The sequence below is a fragment of the Cyprinodon tularosa genome, unplaced genomic scaffold, assembly GCF_016077235.1.
Source record: "Cyprinodon tularosa strain WSP-4 unplaced genomic scaffold, ASM1607723v1 ctg176, whole genome shotgun sequence".
In the NCBI taxonomy this organism is placed as follows: domain Eukaryota; kingdom Metazoa; phylum Chordata; class Actinopteri; order Cyprinodontiformes; family Cyprinodontidae; genus Cyprinodon; species Cyprinodon tularosa.
This window is the reverse complement of record NW_024038582.1, coordinates 51,258-70,927: the sequence shown is the minus strand read 5'-3', so window position 1 is coordinate 70,927 and position 19,670 is coordinate 51,258. Positions and strand designations below refer to the sequence as shown.

The following is a 19,670-nucleotide window of genomic DNA, read 5'->3' as shown; positions in this document are numbered from 1 at the left end:
TTCAACACTGTTTCCTTTTTTCTTGTTGTCATTTTTGCTCACAATCCTTGCTCAAGCCAAAAAAAATCCAAGCATCTGCTCAGACGAACAGTTAAGAGGTATTTTCAGCTACTTTGCAATGGAGCAGGCTTTAATCAGCAACAAAAGCCTGTCCCAACAGGATACCAATGCCAGAGTTCTCAGGCAATTGCCATGAGGTATGGGGCTCACTATTAAACTCTCATGTATGTCTGAAGGCAGTGTTTTTTCCTGCCCCACCTCCGCTGGTATGACAGCTTTCATCCGTAGCCACTTTTACCACATTATTGAATTTATAAGGAGTTATTTGACAAGTCTATAACTAAGACTGCAGTAGAGGATATAGGGGTTGGATTGGTGATCACAGTAAAATCTATCTCACCTGTTCTGTCTGTACTCATGTTTGTGCAGAGACCAACGATGAGGAGAACAGACTGAAGGAGTTTGATCGAGCAGGAGTGGAAACCCCCTCTCCACTTCCTCCTCCAACCCAGCCTTCTGTCCCACTCAACCCCTGTGAAGGTTAGACATTTAGCTTAATTACAGAAGAAACGGCTCACTATGAGCATTTTTGGCATTTTGAAACTAATTAAATGTGCCGAGAAGATAAACATAGGCTGAAGCCAGATCAGGTTTCCACAAAATTAGTCCAGCCACAAAGTGGAAAACACTTGCGAGGTGCAGTGAGTTATAAAGGCTTTCACTGAACTCTGATGCTTTTCTCCTTTTAGTCACATACTTTATGGTAGACCAACAGAAAAATAATGCATATAAAGTTAAAGGTACATGATTTTCAAAAAGCTCCATCATTTAAGATCTACAAAGCTTTTTGCTGTGTTATTTCACAGCTATAAGTATTTTGTGATATGCCTCTACCAGGTTTGTGCAATTTATTTCTAACATCTTTGCCCAGTTTTCATTATAAAATAGCTCAAGCTCAGTCAGACTGGGTAGAGAGCCTGTCTGAAACTCTGTGTTTTAGAGTTGCTACAGATTCTCAATTGGATTTACAGTAGGTCTTGACTTTGACCGGGTAATACTAACACAATAAGATTATCGGATGTATTTTCTGGTTGTATAATTGTGGTCATTATCCTGTAAAAAGGTAAACCACTGCCTTGGACCCAGGTTGGTTGTAGCCTTTATGCTCCTTTCAGCCTTTGCTGATCTGATTGATCGTCTTCTCATCTAGGTAGGACTGAAACCAAATAATAGGGTTAATAGTGATTAAGCAGTCACTAAAATTATTATCTAATTGACAAATTCATGAATGGAATAATCATAAACTAGAGTAAACAGAATAGACAGCTCGAAATCTGCTGAAAGAACAAGCCACTCAGAGTACTACATAAATCAAAGACTAACAAAAAACATGTCATTTTGCTTCTAAGAGGAAAAAACATATTTGTCTGTAAGTATGCTTTATCTGTTTTTATGTCCAAACACCTATCTATTGAAGCATGTTAATTTACTAATATCATATATTTTTTAAATTAAAATAATTGGTAGATTAATCCATTACTAGGGTATCGATACTTCAAGGCTATCGGTTTGTGTTTGCAAGAAAAGCTTGCTGGGCTTGTAGTCATGCATAGCTGTTTTAGTGGACTGATTCTGAATTGAAAAGTCGTCTTTGAGATTGTTTAAGTGTATGATGTCGTTATATAACCTAAACCTAGGTTGACATATGTTTATAGATCATGATTATTTAGTTAACTATTGTCCAAATAAATCTTTAAAGCCTCAGCTGACCAGATGGAATCAAAATTAGATGAAATTACAGGAACAACTGAACTCTATTTACTCATACCATCTTTTGAAGGTAATTGGTTGTACTTTATTTATGGATATCAAATGATCTAGTTTTTAATGTATGGACTCCGCACTTTTACTTTGCACATTTAGGGTTTTGGTCTTTCACATGAAATCTTAATAAAATACTGTAAAGTTTTTAGTTGAACTGTGAGAAACTGTTCAAAGGTTCAAGGGGTAAGAACACTTTGTGTTCTGTAATCTGCACAATGTAAGATTTCCTTGCTATTTTGTATCTTTGGTTGAAGGTCAATCCTATGTAGTCAAAATCTGGAAACTCAAAATATGCTAGGAAGACTTGTCCATGTTGCGTGCATTGATGCTGGATCCAAATACCCAGTTATTGCACTGAATGACTGAACAGTTCGGGGAATAAAATATCTGATACTCAACTGGCTTCCTTTTAAGACCATTTCAGGGTTCCACTTGAAATATAACAACTTTATAAAACGAGAAAAAATTTTCCGAATGATCTGGTGTAGGAATGTCTTTTTTTGGTGTAAAAAAACTATGTAAAACAATAATATATATTTTTCAGGAAGCAACATCTGTGAGCAACAGTGCACCCCAGTGGGGGGAAGGCCCCAGTGCTCCTGTTTCTCAGGATTCTCCCTCAGAGCAGATGGACGTTCATGCGAAGGTAAGGAGCTGAAATGATTGTATATTGCTGAAAGTGGTGTGGGAGTAGAACAAGACCCTCTGAAAATAATTCTATACCCCATTTCTTTCCAGCCAGTGAGGTTTTCTCGCAGAGACTGTCTGACCCCGAGTTGTCTCTTTCACTCATCAGTACCTCATCAGTGCCTGTAGATTTTTCTCAGTAGACATACAGCTCTAATCCCCTTTGGAAAAGTTTTCTTCTTGTTCCCAAACTTAGTCTATAATGGATGGAGTATTTCAACTTTTCAGACAAAGTCAGCATACCATAGATAGCCATTATATTTCACTAAAAATGCTGGTGGACAGACTACTCAGTACAATTCTGGTGTTTTCAAGCTTCTTAAAATATCTTTGCAAGGATGTCATTCCTCCTGACAAAAATTCAGTTTGATAGCCAATTTAATGAAGCATACCTTTTCAGTTCGAGCAAGAACAAGACCAGGACTTTCAATACAAAATATTGATTTTATTGTTTCAAGACCATTTCATGACTAATTCAGCATTGTTGTGCTGTTGGTCGACTCATTTGGGCTAAGGTTTTAAGACATTGTATGAGCGTCTAAATCCTCTTTTAACTATGACTATGCAGGATGTTGTCAGAAAAAACACATCCCAGAGTATGTTTGTTATTCTACCATTGTAGTAGCATTTTTGTAAAAGGCCTAAGCACTGGATGTAAGTTCACTCTGCATCAGGAAACTGACCATTACATACCCTGTTTGTCACGGCTGCAGCCCCATAGAACAAGCACGAGTCTGAAGCCGGGTCAGGCAAACAGATCTGAAAAGGAACAGGATGGCTCAGAGATTTAAAAGACAGTTAAGGTAAACCACTCAGAATGAAACAGGCAGGCTCAGTGGTTGAGAGGCAGAACTGGTCTGCATCAGGAAATCAGAAACCCCAAGGAACTCTGAAGACACTTTCACCACTCGCCAGAGAGGACAAGAATAATCTGCCGCTGATGACTGGATGCAAGCAGCTCTCATTTCCAAGATGGCGCCACCTACGGTCGCCCTGGTCCTCTCGTGCGCCTGTTTTTATTTACCTACTTCATATTATATGTTTCATGTTGCACGATTGTACCATAAAAAATTCCTAGTTGTGAACTCCTTCACTAACAATGGCAATAAACCCGAATGTGATTCTGATTCTGATTCTTATATAGAAGCAGGAGCAGGTGGATCAGATGAGCAGTGATGAGAAAGGTGAATGGAATGAGTAATTAAGCCAGTCATCAGTGCCAAGCTCAGGACACACCTAGCTTTAAAAGACTATTTTTGGTAAAATAAAAGAAAAGATGTTAGAATAGATATGAAATAATATATGTAATCATTCAAAAGACAAACTATCTTAGAAACCATTATTTTCCATTCCTAAGGAAAGAAACCCATCATCCTCAGAACTGAGGTGTCTGTCCAAGCCGTCTCTTGGGAGAACCTTGAAAGACTGAAACCATAACTGGCCCATCTGCTGCCTCACATTATGAGGCTGTTGAAACTGACACAGAGAGAGCTTGTATGGTGACAAATTTCATTGTTCTGTTTTTTTTTTTTTGTCTTTTATTTGAAGGAAGGCTGAAGGAGACTTGTCCCTTTAATCTGTTCCTATCCGCCCGACTGTCACATTCAGACCATGCAGTTGTTAGACATTTTTTGTACATCTTCTTCACTGTTTTCTCTAAATCATTTCACTCGTCCTTACAATCCAGGGCCGTCTGTATCCTGACACGTTTTGATTTGTTGTTGCAGATATAGACGAGTGTTTGTCTGCACATGCCTGCCAGTCTAACCAGCGCTGCGTGAACACGAGGGGGAGTTACAGCTGTCAGAGACTGATCACCTGCCCGCCTGGATACCGCATCAACAATGACGTTTGTGAAGGTACTCCCCAACTTATCAGCACTGAGCTGCATCAGTGGGCTTACTTCCACCTACTGTGAACATTTTACCAACTGGGGGATTTGGTATTGCTGTACACTCACAATGTCAGGAAAGTGCATTGTTCAAAAGAATCTCATTTGACTCCCTTGGGACTTAGACAGTGGACATTAGATAAAAAAAAACCCTCAAGTACACAAATAATTTAACTTGAAATGTCAGCCCACATAAGAAAGCACACTGATGACCTTTATTTTACTGCTCCAATTGTTTTGGTCAACTCTAAATAAAGGTCTGCCTGTGTGCTAGTAATGGGCAGCGCCCGACCTTGGGATGCGATAGTAATCCTCTCAATATGTCTCATTATTTTCATGCACCATAAATTGGGTCTGTTCAAAGGGCCTCATTCTTGAAGCTGCAGCAATGTTCACGGGAGAAGGCTCTCCATGATACGGGAGGTTCAGATGGGCTGTGAGAGCAATTTTTTTAACTGTAGGCAAGGTCACGTGGTTCAGGTTGATGATTGCATCTCATCTTCACTCCCAATGGAGGTTGCTACGCAACACAAAATAGATACTCTTCTGAAGAAACAGATTTTTTAAAAGAAATTCAGACATAAGTCAAGATCCTATGAAAGACTGTATTTATTTTGTGAAATAAGTACTGTAAGAAAATTGAAATTAAAACTTAAGAAATGAAAACATGTATTGCCCTGTTGATTTTGTAGTGATTGATATTGTAATGCAAGGTCTTACTTTCATGTGCCACCACAAAATCGAACTTAGAGTTGTACCTGCTCCAAATGGATAAGTTCTTGTATCTTTAATTCTTTCTTTTTTTTATGAGTGATAGTAATTTGTGTATAGTTCTATAGTATATAGATGTTTGTGTATAGTATAGTTTTTAATTGAGTTTAACACAATAGCTTCAACTTACTGGACTATCTATGTTCAACCTGCAAACATCTATTGCAGTAGGTTCTTCTGAATGAGAACACCTCATTGAAAAGGGATGGATTGATACGTAGGACCTCATCTTTAAAAGTTATTCATATTTTAAAACACATGCAAAATTGTTAGCGCCTACAAAGCTGGTCTACAAACTGGGTGTAAAGTGAATTGCATGTGTAAAACAAGGAGAACAGCAGGTGCAAACATTGCTGGTGGGTCAATATGCTAATCATATTCTAATGACCGAAGGACACAAATTTATGTGTGGAGGAACAGCAAAAGGTAATAATTACCACCTGCAAGATTGTGGCTGCAGTTATTTCACATATATTTAGCACATTTGAAATTCAGATGCAAACTTCCTCACAAAAATTTTTGGGGTCATCATTGGGGCCAAAACAAAGGCATTAGTTCAGTGACAGATGTACACAGAGAGACAATGTGAACGTGCAAACATATTTGTATGTTCTGGAAATTGAGAAATAAATTTAGTAGAAAAAGACAGCTGAACTGAAAAGACATCAAAACAAAACATTAACAGCTACCCAAAAACAACCATCACAAAGAAACTTGGAAGGAAGAGGGAGAGGGCTGAAAGTGAGAATATTAGCCATTTGACTAGTTTATCTATTTGATATTAATGTATAATCCTATAGGTATTTTATTGTTTGTCTGATTGTATAAAGTCGCTTAATTTGGCAAAATGGCAGAGAAGAAGCATGTCCTGTTAGCATAGCTCCACAAGACAAAAAGGTGAGTTTTAAAAGCAGAAATGGTTCCAGGATCACATTACGAAGAAGCAGAATTTTCCGTTGGTGTCTTTTTCTATTCTTTAATGCACCAGCCTGGAAGATGGGAAGCTTTGCAGTAAATAAACAGAGAAGGGATTGCATTACATAATACATTTTCTTTATAATTTTGGCAGTGAGTACTGACATCATCATGTACAATACAGCAAGTACTTTCTCACCTTTTCCAATAGTTTGTATGGTATTATACATAAATTTGTCTAGACTGTGTGTTTCTGCATTCATTTTCCTACAACTTTGTCCAATTCTTTTCCAAATCTTTATCATTGGGATAATTTTACAGACTGCACATTATACTGAAATTCCTCTGCACTATATTGTTTGTACATTTTTCCTACTTTGTTTATCATTGTTTTCCTGTTATTGACTTCCTCCATGAACTGAAACTACACAAATCGAACCTTTAACTGGCTGCTCCATATTAATAACGTGATGATTGCTAAAGATGTTTAAGAGCTATCGCTTAGGAGTAGGATCAGCTTATCAGCTTACTTTGTTTTCCTTATCTACACTGCTTAAGACACTCTTAGGCTAGTTAGAAGTCCCCCTCACTACTTCCAACTCTTTTAAACTAGTAGTTGCCCTGATATGTATGAATGACTTTTATCTTACCATAGTAGAATTCAAAAATAAATTGTAGAATTTTTCAAATTCAAATTTCTTTTTCCGCTATGATAAAACCAAAAGATTCTTTGTGAATATGGGCTCTGACCCTAAGAATATTGTTATTTTACTTGTTAAATTTACATTTGATCCTGTTTTTCTGTCAGAAATGGAACTTTATTCAGCTCAGAAATCATGGAATAATTTTTTTGTCAATTTTGTCCTTATATCAGTGCTTCTTGGCATTAATCTTATACATTAGCTTTTCTTTCTTAAATAGTGCCACATTGCTCAGTGGGTAGCACTGCTGCCTTGCAGGAAGAAGGTTTCTGGTTAGAGTTTGCATATTCTACCTGAGCATCCGTGGGTTCTCTCCGGGTACTCTGGCTTCCTCCCACAGTCCAAAAACGACTGTTAGGTTAATTGGCTTCTCTAAATTCTCCTTAGATGTGAGTGTGTGCATGAAAGTTGTTTGTCCTGTTTGTCTCTGTGTTGCCCTGCGACAGACAGTTGGACAGACAGTTGAACAGACAGTTAGGCATCCGCTGACAGGATTTGGCACATTTTTTTTCCCATTTGCAAAACCCACATTTTTAGCTCTGTGGTCCAACCTGCTAATGGATTTTTCTCACAAATGTGGCAACAGTTAAAGGTTTTCCAATAATGCGAGGTTTGTTTTCAAAAAGCATTGTTACAACAAAGACACAATCAACCAAACACCTTTTTTAATTCTGGGTCAATGATTTCTTCCTAATTATAAATTATTATAATGCACAGTGTAAATATAAATGCCTGACCTGTCCTATGTATAACGTTCTACAGTGACACATAGCCAATTGGTTTCCTAAATTATACTGTGGATTAGATAATACAGCAATCATATACTTTACACCTCTGCATTATCTTTTATTAGTTTAGAACAATCTGTGAAAATATACATATATTTATCTTTAACATCATGGTTAAATCACCTCTTCTTGACATTTTTGGTATGTAGATCAAAGTAGTTGAACACAGATTGATTTAGTTAAACATTCCAAACCACTTTCATTCAGTTTTTTTTTTTTTTTTTTACTGAAAAATGTGAGGGAAGCCAACGCCCATCTCCTAATCATTAAACTAATCTCTCTGAGGGGGGGGGGGGGTGTTCTGGAAAAAATGTTAAGGTCTACTCTCCTCCTTCTAAAATTAAAAAAAAAAAAAATATCTGTGAAGACCCATCTGTTGAGGCAGATTAGCAGATTAGAATAGAATAGAACAGAATAGAATAGTGGGAAATGGCAGCTGTTTTAGCAGCAAAGTTTCTTTACAGCCACTTTAATTCTAAAATCCTGTAAACCCGTTCACATCTAAAATATATGTTTTTCATTTTTCTGTAAGATCTCAAGGTTATAGTTAATACTTTTGCAACAGATATGGAAGATTGATTGACAAAACATAAATCTTCTAGAATACAGGTGGTGGATAATTCATGGGGGAGTGTTTTGCATTCATCAGTGACAGACTCCAAGGATAGAATGATGTGTGGGACCACTGTTGTGTTGATTTATTAGCACTATCATCAAATGAAAAAAATAAATAAGCTCTCATTCAGTGTGTTTTAATTACATCAAGATTAATTTGTAAAGGTGCTGCTTTCAAGCTGTCAGAAATGCAGTTTCCTCCTGAGCTGCAGTGCCATCCAGTGGAGAGATACTGCACTACAGTCATTTTCAATTCATGACTTCCCATTTGTTTTGCTGCAGATATTGATGAGTGCATGATGGGAAGCCACAACTGTGGAGCTGGGCTTGTCTGCATGAATACAGAAGGTTCATTCAGGTGCAACTCCAAACCTCTCTGCCCTGCTGGCTTTAAGCAGGACACTGTGGGAAACTGCATAGGTAAGAAAAACATGAACATGCTCTTTCGTTTGACATCTAATTCCTTACTCAGTCTGATTCTTGTTACTTTTATAATATATAAAAGGATTATAAACATGGGGGGAAATCCTTTAAAAATAGATGAATTATTAAAATTGTTTTATGTAAAGTTAGCTCATTTTTAATATATTGATACCAACCAAAGATAAAATAACATTATGATATTCCTTATCTTTTTGTTCAAACTGATGAGTGAATCAGTGCAGACATTTTTCCACATATGACTCACTGTCTACAAACAATCACAGATGAACGCCATGCAGATGAATCAGTTGCCGTGCAGTGGCAGAGGGGTTAAATGCCACACAGACAGGAGATCAGAGACGTAGCTGTGAGGGGTTGCAGAGGGGGTGGATAAAAGCCAATCCCCTGTCCTCCTCCAGTACAAACTGATGCTGCGGAATTAGCCCCCAGGGGCAGGAACTTGGGCATGCAGAGGCAGCAGACGCCTATATAATAGGACTGTAGAAGAAATGCTGTTACAAAAGATAAACTGGAGAAAGTGCAACAACAAAGCTATCCAGGGGAATGTGACTGTGTGATCTGTGTTTGCTTTCATACCTCAGCACAGAGCGGCTAAAGTAATGCCCCCTGGTCTCTCATGTCTTGTCTGTGTGACTACATGACTCTCCTCCCATCTCCTGCTTTCTTCCCTTGTGCTTCCCTGCCTTTCTGTGTGTCCACACCAGATATAGATGAGTGCGCTACTTTGACCCAGGCCTGCAGTTCAGGATTTACCTGTGTCAACACAGCAGGGTCCTTCATCTGCAACAGGAAGATAATATGTAGCCATGGCTATCATGCCAGCCCTGATGGATCCAGATGTGTTGGTAAGATTTGCAACAATTACACAGCGTGCAAAACACATCAGATCTAGTGTACAGACTTAAAATCTGCAGAACAACAGATTATTCTCTTACAAATACAGAGAGGTTTAGTAACATATTCACATCCTTTAGTTTCTCCACATGTTGTTACAAACTAACCATAAATCTTGTTGTTTTTTTGTGATGACCAATAAAAAATAATTAATAGTGATGTTATTTGTATGATTACGTTTTCTTTGTTTGTTTTCATGAATATTAAATATCACTACACTGCTTCTGAAACAGTACTCTGTAAAACCACCTTTCACTACAAGTCAAACCTCACGGGGCTTGCAGCCTCTAACAAGCTTCCTGTCAGGACTGGGCTGTGTGTCGCTCCATACATCTTTCTAATAAACTCACACCACCTGTCCCTGCTGAAAAAAACCTGTCTCACTGCTTGCTGCCTTAACGATTGGGGCAGCGTGTTTTAGGTGATGTGCTGTATTAGTTTCATGTCACATACTATTTTGTATATTTTATTTGGGTCTCATTTGACCAGAGTACCTTTTCCAATATGCTTACAAAATAATTTGTTTCAAAATGGGTTTCTTTTTTTCTTGTGATATCTCTTCCCTATAAGACACATTTATTAACTAAACCACCAATAGTTATTCTATCAATGAATCCTTCCATCACCTGAGCTCTGGGTCTCTCCATCTCCTCCAGAGTTAGCATAATACTCTTGGTTTCCCTTCTAAATAATGATTTGCTTACTAGGAAACATGTTAAGTGATCAGACTCTTCTTTGTATATTTGTATTTGCACCCAGAATTTCCCCATTGTGGGACAATAACTGGATATCCTATTCTATTTTATTCTATTCTATTCTATTCTATTCTATTCTATTCTATTCTATTCTATTCTTCTATTTGGCTGATTACTTATTTACATTTACCTGATTATGAAAATGAGGTCCTGATTATTCAGTGCCCTGTATGAGGATTGGAGTGTAGATGCTCTCATATAATCTTATTATAATCTAATATAATCTTACTCTTCCTGTATATCCCTGACCCCTCTGCTGTTTCCTTAGATATTATGATGCAGGTTTGTTCAGTTGTGTCAAATGAGAATTTGGTACTGTACCAATTACAAGTTTGGTCATTTTTGAAGATGACTGGGTTGCATTAGGTTGTATTAACAGGCATAAGACCATATCATGTTTTATTTTTGCACTGCTAGACATAATGTGCACACTGACACAAAGTTGTAATTAAGTATTTATGTATTTTTGGTATCACTAAGTTTCTTTTATTTCCAAACCTTTATGTATTACTTTAATCGTTTGGTTTCTTAACAGAGGTAACCGAGAGCAAATTTAAATACAATTAGGACGGCAAAGCTCAAATTTGGTTCTCTACCTTAGTTGTTTCAAAGATACCGCCAGTAAAAGTCATAGTTATACGAGACCAATATTACTTAGAATATTGAAATATTTTACAAAGAACAATATTATCATTTTACATTTTAGATGCCAGAATAGGTGTTAATTTCATGTAGCAAAAAACCTTTAGCATGTTTTGTTTTAATTAGTAATTTCAATTAAAAAAAAGATAGAAATGTTTAGGCCTATTTATTATGTTTTATTGTCAATTAATTATGCTTTAAATTCTATCATTTACATATTTTAGAATAAGGGTGAAAAGAATAATTATTTTTATCAACATTGACAAAGGGAAATAAGCTTAAAATCTTTTTTTTAAATGTTATATTTGGAGGTATTTTCCTGCTGGGACTCTGATGTCTTTTCTTTGTTTATTTCTATTAGATGTAAATGAATGTGAGAGTGGCCTTCATCGCTGTGGAGAGGGACAGCTGTGCCACAATATGCCGGGCTCTTACCGATGCGAGTGCCAGACTGGGTACCAATATGATTCATTCAGGAGGATGTGTGTAGGTATGCTAACCATTATATGTGTGGCATGGAAAGGAATACATTTAGAAATAATTTTTTAGGTTTTCCTTATTCTTTCTAATTTACACATATCATAAACATCTCCCACCTCTAACTCGCTTTGATGTTAATATTAGCTAAATCATAATATAAGTTAGCATGATAGGTTATAAGTTGTTGTTACATTACCTGATGATCATTACCCAAGATGGATTAACTCTGACATTAAATGTTCACGTGTGTAATGATAACAATATGAAAAATAAAGAAAGTTCTTACAATCATAATACTTAAAGGTATAATGGAGGATGTTCTTCTTCCGGGTGGATCATCAAAGTAAGTGGTCCTACTAATTTTAATAATTCTGGTGATATGTATATGTAAGGCCATCCTACGTTCTTTTCACTTCTGAGTCTGACATAGTGGAAAAATTGCAAATGGGCACGAGGAGAAATGGGCTCGTGCATGCTCTTGCACGTGTTTAATAAGCGTTCCCACTGAGGTATGGGTACAGGGTTGTGCATGTGCATTTTTTTTTTAAGAAGAGAGGGCGGGTGTTTAAAAAAAAAATCACGAAAATCCTCCATTGTACCTTTAATATGCTATTAGCTAATTGCCCATTTTTTTTCCTATAGAAAAAATGATGATAACTAGCATCAGTTCATAGTCATAAACAGATTTTCACATGAACAGGTGTTTATGTCTATCATGTGTGTTTATCTTCCCAGTGACAGCTACCATCATATTTGCTTCTGAATTTTTTCTCTAGTTTCTGCTTATTCTGTTCTTCCTTTTTTTATCTTCAATTCTTAACGACTTTTTCACTCATCCATTACAGTACATATAGTTTGCCATTTCGTTTTCTGGCTGCCTCTCATGCTGTTTATTATTGTAGCTCTGAGCCAGTCCAGCAGCCTGTCTCTTAAGGATGAGAGTGGATTACAGATCACATCTTTTCACTCTTCTCTCTCTACACGTGTTTTACTGTGTTGTGTTTCCCACAATAATACACTCTACTCTGAATATTTTGACTATCAGCAGACAGATGATTTTCACACGTACACACCTTTGCACAGGACACCAAGTGTGCACGTCCTCCCTTTAACACACGCCACCTGCACGCATTGGTGTCGACATGCATAAAGTGCCCTTTCCCAAGGCATGATGACGATGATGATGGTCCTTTCTACCCCTCAGATGTGAACGAGTGTTGGCGCTACCCTGGCCGTCTTTGTGCCCAGACCTGTGAGAACACCCCAGGCTCCTATGAATGCTTGTGCACTTCTGGTTTCCGCTTATCTGCTGATGGCAAGAACTGTGAAGGTGTGTTTTTGTTAATGTCAGTCGGCTAGGGCGTGTGTTCATGTTGCTTCATGTTTTTATTTTTTTTTTATGGATTTTTGTGTGAAAATATGCATGCCTGGACAGCGTCCTTGTGTACATTCACAAACAGTCTGGCTTAAAGGGCAAAGCTGTTTTTTGGAAGTTTGATTAGTTGCGTTACTCTTGGTGTATGCTCTGCCTTGAAGCGAGAACAAACCCAAAAGTAGACCTGTCTTCATAACATCTTGTTTAAACGTGATAATTAAAACAATGAAGATCCTTTGATCATGTGAATTATGACACTAATGAGCTCTAACCTCCAATCGGTAGATGTGAATGAGTGTCTGGCTAGCCCGTGCAATCAGGAGTGTGCCAACATCTATGGTTCATACCAGTGCTACTGCAGAAAGGGGTTCTACCTCAGGGAGGATGGGCACACTTGTGAAGGTGGGCACCGCAAACACCAAATTCATCACAGATTCATGAGAAATTCATAGCTTTATTTTTTATTCAATTTATCTTCTTTCTCACTCAGACATTGATGAATGCTCCCAGGGAATTGGCCACCTGTGTTCCTACAGGTGTGTGAATGCACCAGGCAGTTACCACTGTGCTTGTCCTGAATATGGATACACCATGTCTCCAAATGGACGATCTTGCAGAGGCAAGTGAATTAATCTTCCCTTCCAAGACTAAATGGGAATATTTTTACTCTACTGCAGCCAATTCTTTACCAATCTGCCTCATTTAGTTCCTTCCTTAAATTGATTTTAGAAATTGCTAAGAAGCCATTTACCTTTAACCAAGTAGAGAGTAAGGCTTCTGCTAAATATAATTGGTAGTCTTAGTGTGGTGCAATAATTACACACGCTATAAAATTTTACTGGCCTAAAACTCTTGTCTTGCTAATTTGATTTTTTTCTCCAGTTAGACAGCTTTCTTTTTTGCTTAATTTTATCCTGTTGTAGCAAACACCTGGCAGTAAAACAGTTCTACTGATACTTTCTATGTGTGGCTTAGATATTGATGAATGCAGCACTGGGACCCATAACTGCTCTCTGGCTGAGAAGTGCTACAACATCCAAGGAGGATACCGCTGCCTTTCTTTGAGCTGTCCTCCAAACTACCGCAAAGTGACAGACACGTAAGTTATGGAAACCATTTAGAGTCCCTGTTCACGATTTTCATTTATAAAATGTTGAAAAATGCTTGACATAAGATAGCATTCATTGTTTCTATTCTATAATAGGATAACTGATTTAGTTTTCTCCGTATCAGAGGATTTCCCCCACTTTTTGTTGTTTGCCCTTTTTTTATTTTATGAGGTAATGTATGGAAAATATATGAATTTATGTTCACTCTGTAATAACATAAACATCTGATAAGCATCAATACATATGCTGCACAAACAGGGGGCGATATTATCACATTAAAAGCGATCAAAAGTCAAAATAACATCTTGTGCATGACTAAGAAAATTAAGGCTAAAGATAAAAGGTTTGTTGCATCATACTTATACCTTTAAAATTAGCTGAAAACTATACTATTCTGTTATTCATATAGTGATAATATTAGGAAGCAATTTTGGGCATCCATAAATAGGGTCTTTCACATTTATATTCAGTTATCTGGACATTTAAAAAATATCTTTAAAGGATTTCCATTATAGAAAGCACTTTTAAACAATCTCTCAAAAGCAGATGACATTCTCAGTTTTAAAAAGCCTTAAGCACAAGATGCTAGTTAATAAATCAATGTAACTAAAATGAATCAGGCTAACTACTATCAGCAAGACTACCCTTTATTAATGGTTGCATCAAAATAAAAGAAAATATAAGGCAATGAAGAAGGTGGGAGTGTTGCTTCTTTGCCAGATGTGAAAGAATAGTGATAAAAAACACTGGTTTAAAATGTATACCTGCTTAATTTTCACCTGACCCATAGGGTTTGACCCTCTTAGGGTTATTTCTATAAAAACACTTGTGATATTATATGATATGTGATATTATTATGTATAATAATTTATTCCTTGAAGTCGCAGGAACAATTAAGATTTAGTTGTTTAGATATGAGAAATGTAATCTTTAATGGGCTCTGCTCTGAATAGCTGTTTATTGGCCTAACCATTAGTTTCCTTCTCACTCTCCAAAAGCATGTCTCTCTACCTGCTGTCTGCTGTAGGTAACATGTTAACTAAATATATCTACCCCAATTCTCTAAATGCTATAAAAACATAACTATGATTATTGAAAAATTTAAAATTTTAGAGTGAAGAGCTGTTATGTCGAGTTTTCCTTTTTGTTGTTTGTAGGCGCTGTGAGCGGATCAGCTGTTCCAACCACCTGGAATGTCAGAACTCTCCTCTGAGAATCACCTACTACTACCTCAGCTTCCCATCCAACATCGTCATCCCCGCTCAGATCTTCCGCATCGGTCCCGCTTCTGCGTACTCTGGTGACAATGTTATTGTGACTGTCACACAGGGGAACGAGGGAAACTTCTTCAGCACCAGGAAACTGAATGCCTACACAGGTGCTGTGTTCTTACAGCGACAGGTGCAGGGCCCAAGGGATTTTCTAATCACCGTGGAGATGAAACTTTGGAGGCAGGGGAAATTTACCACCTTCCAAGCCAAGATCTATGTTTTCATCACGGGAAATTTACTGTAATCGCTGCTATTACTGGGATCAGAATGGAACCTAATACAGTGTATTATTCAGGTCTTTGTTGAGAAGAGTTTGACCTGATTGGAAATGTTGCAAGAAAAATAGAATTTTTAAAAGATTATATATCCTGTTTTTGTTATCTAATCATTCCTCTGAGATTTTTTTTTGTATTCTGTCAGATGACATACATATATGTATCTGATCATATATATATATATACACTATATTGCCAAAAGTATTTGCTCACCTGCCTTGACTCACATATGAGCTTAAGTGACATCCCGTTCCTAATCCATAGGGTTCAATATGACATCGGTCCACCCTTTGCAGCTAGAACAGCTTCAACTCTTCTGGGAAGGCTGTCCACAAGGTTTAGGAGTGTGTTTATGGGAATTTTTGACCATTCTTCCAGAAGCGCATTTGTGAGGTTGCACACTGATGTTGGACGAGAAGGCCTGGCTCTCAGTCTCCGCTCTAATTCATCCCAAAGGTGTTCTATCGGGTTGAGGTCAGGACTCTGTGCAGGCCAGTCAAGTTCATCCACACCAGACTCTGTCATCCATGTCTTTATGGACCTTGCTTTGTGCACTGGTGCACAGTCATGTTGGAAGAGGAAGGGGCCAGCTCCAAACTGTTCCCATAAAGTTGGGAGCATGGAATTGTCCAAAATGTCTTGGTATGCTGAAGCATTCAGAGTTCCTTTCACTGGAACTAAGGGGCCAAGCCCAGCTCCTGAAAAACAACCCCACACCATAATCCCCCCTCCACCAAACTTTACACTTGGCACAATGCAGTCAGACAAGTACCGTTCTCCTGGCAACCGCCAAACCCAGACCCGTCCATCAGATTGCCAGATGGAGAAGCGCGATTCGTCACTCCAGAGAACGCGTCTCCACTGCTCTAGAGTCCAGTGGCGGCGTGCTTTACACCACCGCATCCGACGCTTTGCATTGCACTTGGTGATGTATGGCTTGGATGCAGCTGCTCGACCATGGAAACCCATTCCATGAAGCTCTCTGCGCACTGTTCTTGAGCTAATCTGAAGGCCACATTAAGTTTGGAGGTCTGTAGTGATTGACTCTGCAGAAAGTTGGCGACCTCTTCGCACTATGCGCGTCAGCATCCGCTGACCCCGCTCCGTCAGTTTACGTGGCCTACCACTTCGTGGCTGAGTTGCTGTCGTTCCCAAACACTTCCATTTTCTTATAATACAGCTGACAGTTGACTGTGGAATATTTAGGAGCGAGGAAATTTCACGACTGGATTTGTTGCACAGGTGGCATCCTATCACAGTTCCACGCTGGAATTCACTGAGCTCCTGAGAGCGACCCATTCTTTCACAAATGTTTGTAAAAACAGTCTGCATGCCTAGGTGCTTGAATTTATACACCTGTGGCCATGGAAGTGATTGGAACACCTGATTCCAATAATTTGGATGGGTGAGCAAATACTTTTGGCAATATAGTGTATATATATATATATATATATATATATATATATATATATATATATATATATATATATATATATATATATATATATATATATATATATATATATATATATATATATATATATATATATATATATATATATACCCTTACATACCCTTCCATTAAAGACAGAAAATCTGATGCCAGTGACATAAATGAACAAAAGTAATAACAATGACAATGATAAAAAACTGGAAATTATGACAGGGATTTTATATATGTGTGTATATGTGTATATGTATATGTATATATATATATATATATATATATATATATATATATATATATATATATATATATACACTATATTGCCAAAAGTATTTGCTCACCCATCCAAATTATTGGAATCAGGTGTTCCAATCACTTCCATGGCCACAGGTGTATAAATTCAAGCACCTAGGCATGCAGACTGTTTTTACAAACATTTGTGAAAGAATGGGTCGCTCTCAGGAGCTCAGTGAATTCCAGCGTGGAACTGTGATAGGATGCCACCTGTGCAACAAATCCAGTCGTGAAATTTCCTCGCTCCTAAATATTCCACAGTCAACTGTCAGCTGTATTATAAGAAAATGGAAGTGTTTGGGAACGACAGCAACTCAGCCACGAAGTGGTAGGCCACGTAAACTGACGGAGCGGGGTCAGCGGATGCTGACGCGCATAGTGCGAAGAGGTCGCCAACTTTCTGCAGAGTCAATCACTACAGACCTCCAAACTTCATGTGGCCTTCAGATTAGCTCAAGAACAGTGCGCAGAGAGCTTCATGGAATGGGTTTCCATGGGCGAGCAGCTGCATCCAAGCCATACATCACCAAGTGCAATGCAAAGCGTCGGATGCGGTGGTGTAAAGCACGCCGCCACTGGACTCTAGAGCAGTGGAGACGCGTTCTCTGGAGTGACGAATCGCGCTTCTCCATCTGGCAATCTGATGGACGGGTCTGGGTTTGGCGGTTGCCAGGAGAACGGTACTTGTCTGACTGCATTGTGCCAAGTGTAAAGTTTGGTGGAGGGGGGATTATGGTGTGGGGTTGTTTTTCAGGAGCTGGGCTTGGCCCCTTAGTTCCAGTGAAAGGAACTCTGAATGCTTCAGCATACCAAGACATTTTGGACAATTCCATGCTCCCAACTTTGTGGGAACAGTTTGGAGCTGGCCCCTTCCTCTTCCAACATGACTGTGCACCAGTGCACAAAGCAAGGTCCATAAAGACATGGATGACAGAGTCTGGTGTGGATGAACTTGACTGGCCTGCACAGAGTCCTGACCTCAACCCGATAGAACACCTTTGGGATGAATTAGAGCGGAGACTGAGAGCCAGGCCTTCTCGTCCAACATCAGTGTGCGACCTCACAAATGCGCTTCTGGAAGAATGGTCAAAAATTCCCATAAACACACTCCTAAACCTTGTGGACAGCCTTCCCAGAAGAGTTGAAGCTGTTCTAGCTGCAAAGGGTGGACCGACGTCATATTGAACCCTATGGATTAGGAACGGGATGTCACTTAAGCTCATATGTGAGTCAAGGCAGGTGAGCAAATACTTTTGGCAATATAGTGTATATACATTGAAATCCACCATTTTCTGTATTTTTCGGGAAATGTTCAGTTAAACTTCCACAGCTATAGACATGCATGTTGGTTCACTTTTCAATGGACCAACATGCATACAGAGCAGAGGAGGATAATTTAAGTTGTCTAACACATTTTGTTAGATTTATGTTTAAAAATTAAAATTCAAAATCAATATTTCATTTTACTAAATCGGAATTTATTTCATTTTGATTTATTATTTTTTCAGTTTTGTGGTATTTGAACTTCTAATGTGAATTCATTTTCCTTTATGGGAGGGTATGTAAACTTTCAAGCACAACTATATATGTATATACTTATATATATATATATATATATATATATATATATATATATATATACACACACGTATATATACGTATATATTTATTACATTGCTTAAATTGGCCAAAAGTCAAACCTAAATTACAATTATCCTACATGTTATATATATGCTCATACAATATAATTTTGCTCTAACGTAATGTATTTTGTAACTTGCACTGCTGCTTGTCTATTCAGTTTTGCTAATTAATTTAATTTCCCTTAATTTGTAAGGAGATCTGTCCTTTACTGTAAAGATTTTAGATTACTAGATTAAAACTAGATGTATGTATATTATTAATATGCTGGGTTCTGACATAAGGAGCGATTTCAGTAAAATATTGAAAAGGAATAAAAAATAGTTGGGATGTTCTTTGAAACAAAGTTTTTGTTATAAAGATTATATGTCATATAAATAAGATGTTGCAATTTTATACAGGTTTTCTATAGAAGCTGTCTTATTTGGTGCATGTTATACATTTCTAACATTTATTACTGCTGCTGTATTTTCTTATTACACACAAAGCCATTAGCCACACATTAGCCATGTTGTTACTATATATGTTTATATCTTGCTTTAAAACTGAACTGCTGAATAATAACTAATTGATTATAAAATACAGATTTGATTAAATACCATTATAACTTGGCTTCTAGTGGAGGTCTCAGCAACTCTATGCATTGCAAATTCTATAAAGTGTTACACTTCCACCTACAGGAGTAAAAAGGTATTACATTTCACTCTTTACCAATATTTACATTTTTACCCAAGAAAATAAAGTTTAAAAAGAAATTAAACAAACTATGAGAACTTGTTTTATCTCCATACTAAATGCAGTTTGCGGGTCTGTTGTAATGTTTGTATTAATGTGTGTCCCATAATCACAGT

At 37.7% G+C, this 19,670-nt stretch overlaps 1 protein-coding gene across 2 annotated transcripts in view; it reads left to right on the top strand.

Annotated features, from left to right (window-relative positions):
* Positions 1–15,620, top strand: part of fbln2 (fibulin 2) — a 41,356-nt gene extending 25,736 nt beyond the window's left edge. Inside the window, exons 7-17 of one of the 2 annotated variants that reach the window (XM_038281833.1) lie at positions 430–540; positions 2,369–2,470; positions 4,239–4,370; positions 8,475–8,612; positions 9,341–9,481; positions 11,289–11,417; positions 12,612–12,737; positions 13,068–13,184; positions 13,273–13,401; positions 13,758–13,881; positions 15,049–15,620. In XM_038281833.1, the coding sequence (XP_038137761.1) occupies positions 430–540; positions 2,369–2,470; positions 4,239–4,370; positions 8,475–8,612; positions 9,341–9,481; positions 11,289–11,417; positions 12,612–12,737; positions 13,068–13,184; positions 13,273–13,401; positions 13,758–13,881; positions 15,049–15,406 (1,607 nt within the window). In that variant the 3' untranslated portion in view covers positions 15,407–15,620. The remainder of the gene's footprint in view (positions 1–429; positions 541–2,368; positions 2,471–4,238; positions 4,371–8,474; positions 8,613–9,340; positions 9,482–11,288; positions 11,418–12,611; positions 12,738–13,067; positions 13,185–13,272; positions 13,402–13,757; positions 13,882–15,048) is intronic. The other variant, XM_038281834.1, reaches the window with a different exon arrangement.
* Positions 15,621–19,670: the final 4,050 nt, after the last annotated feature.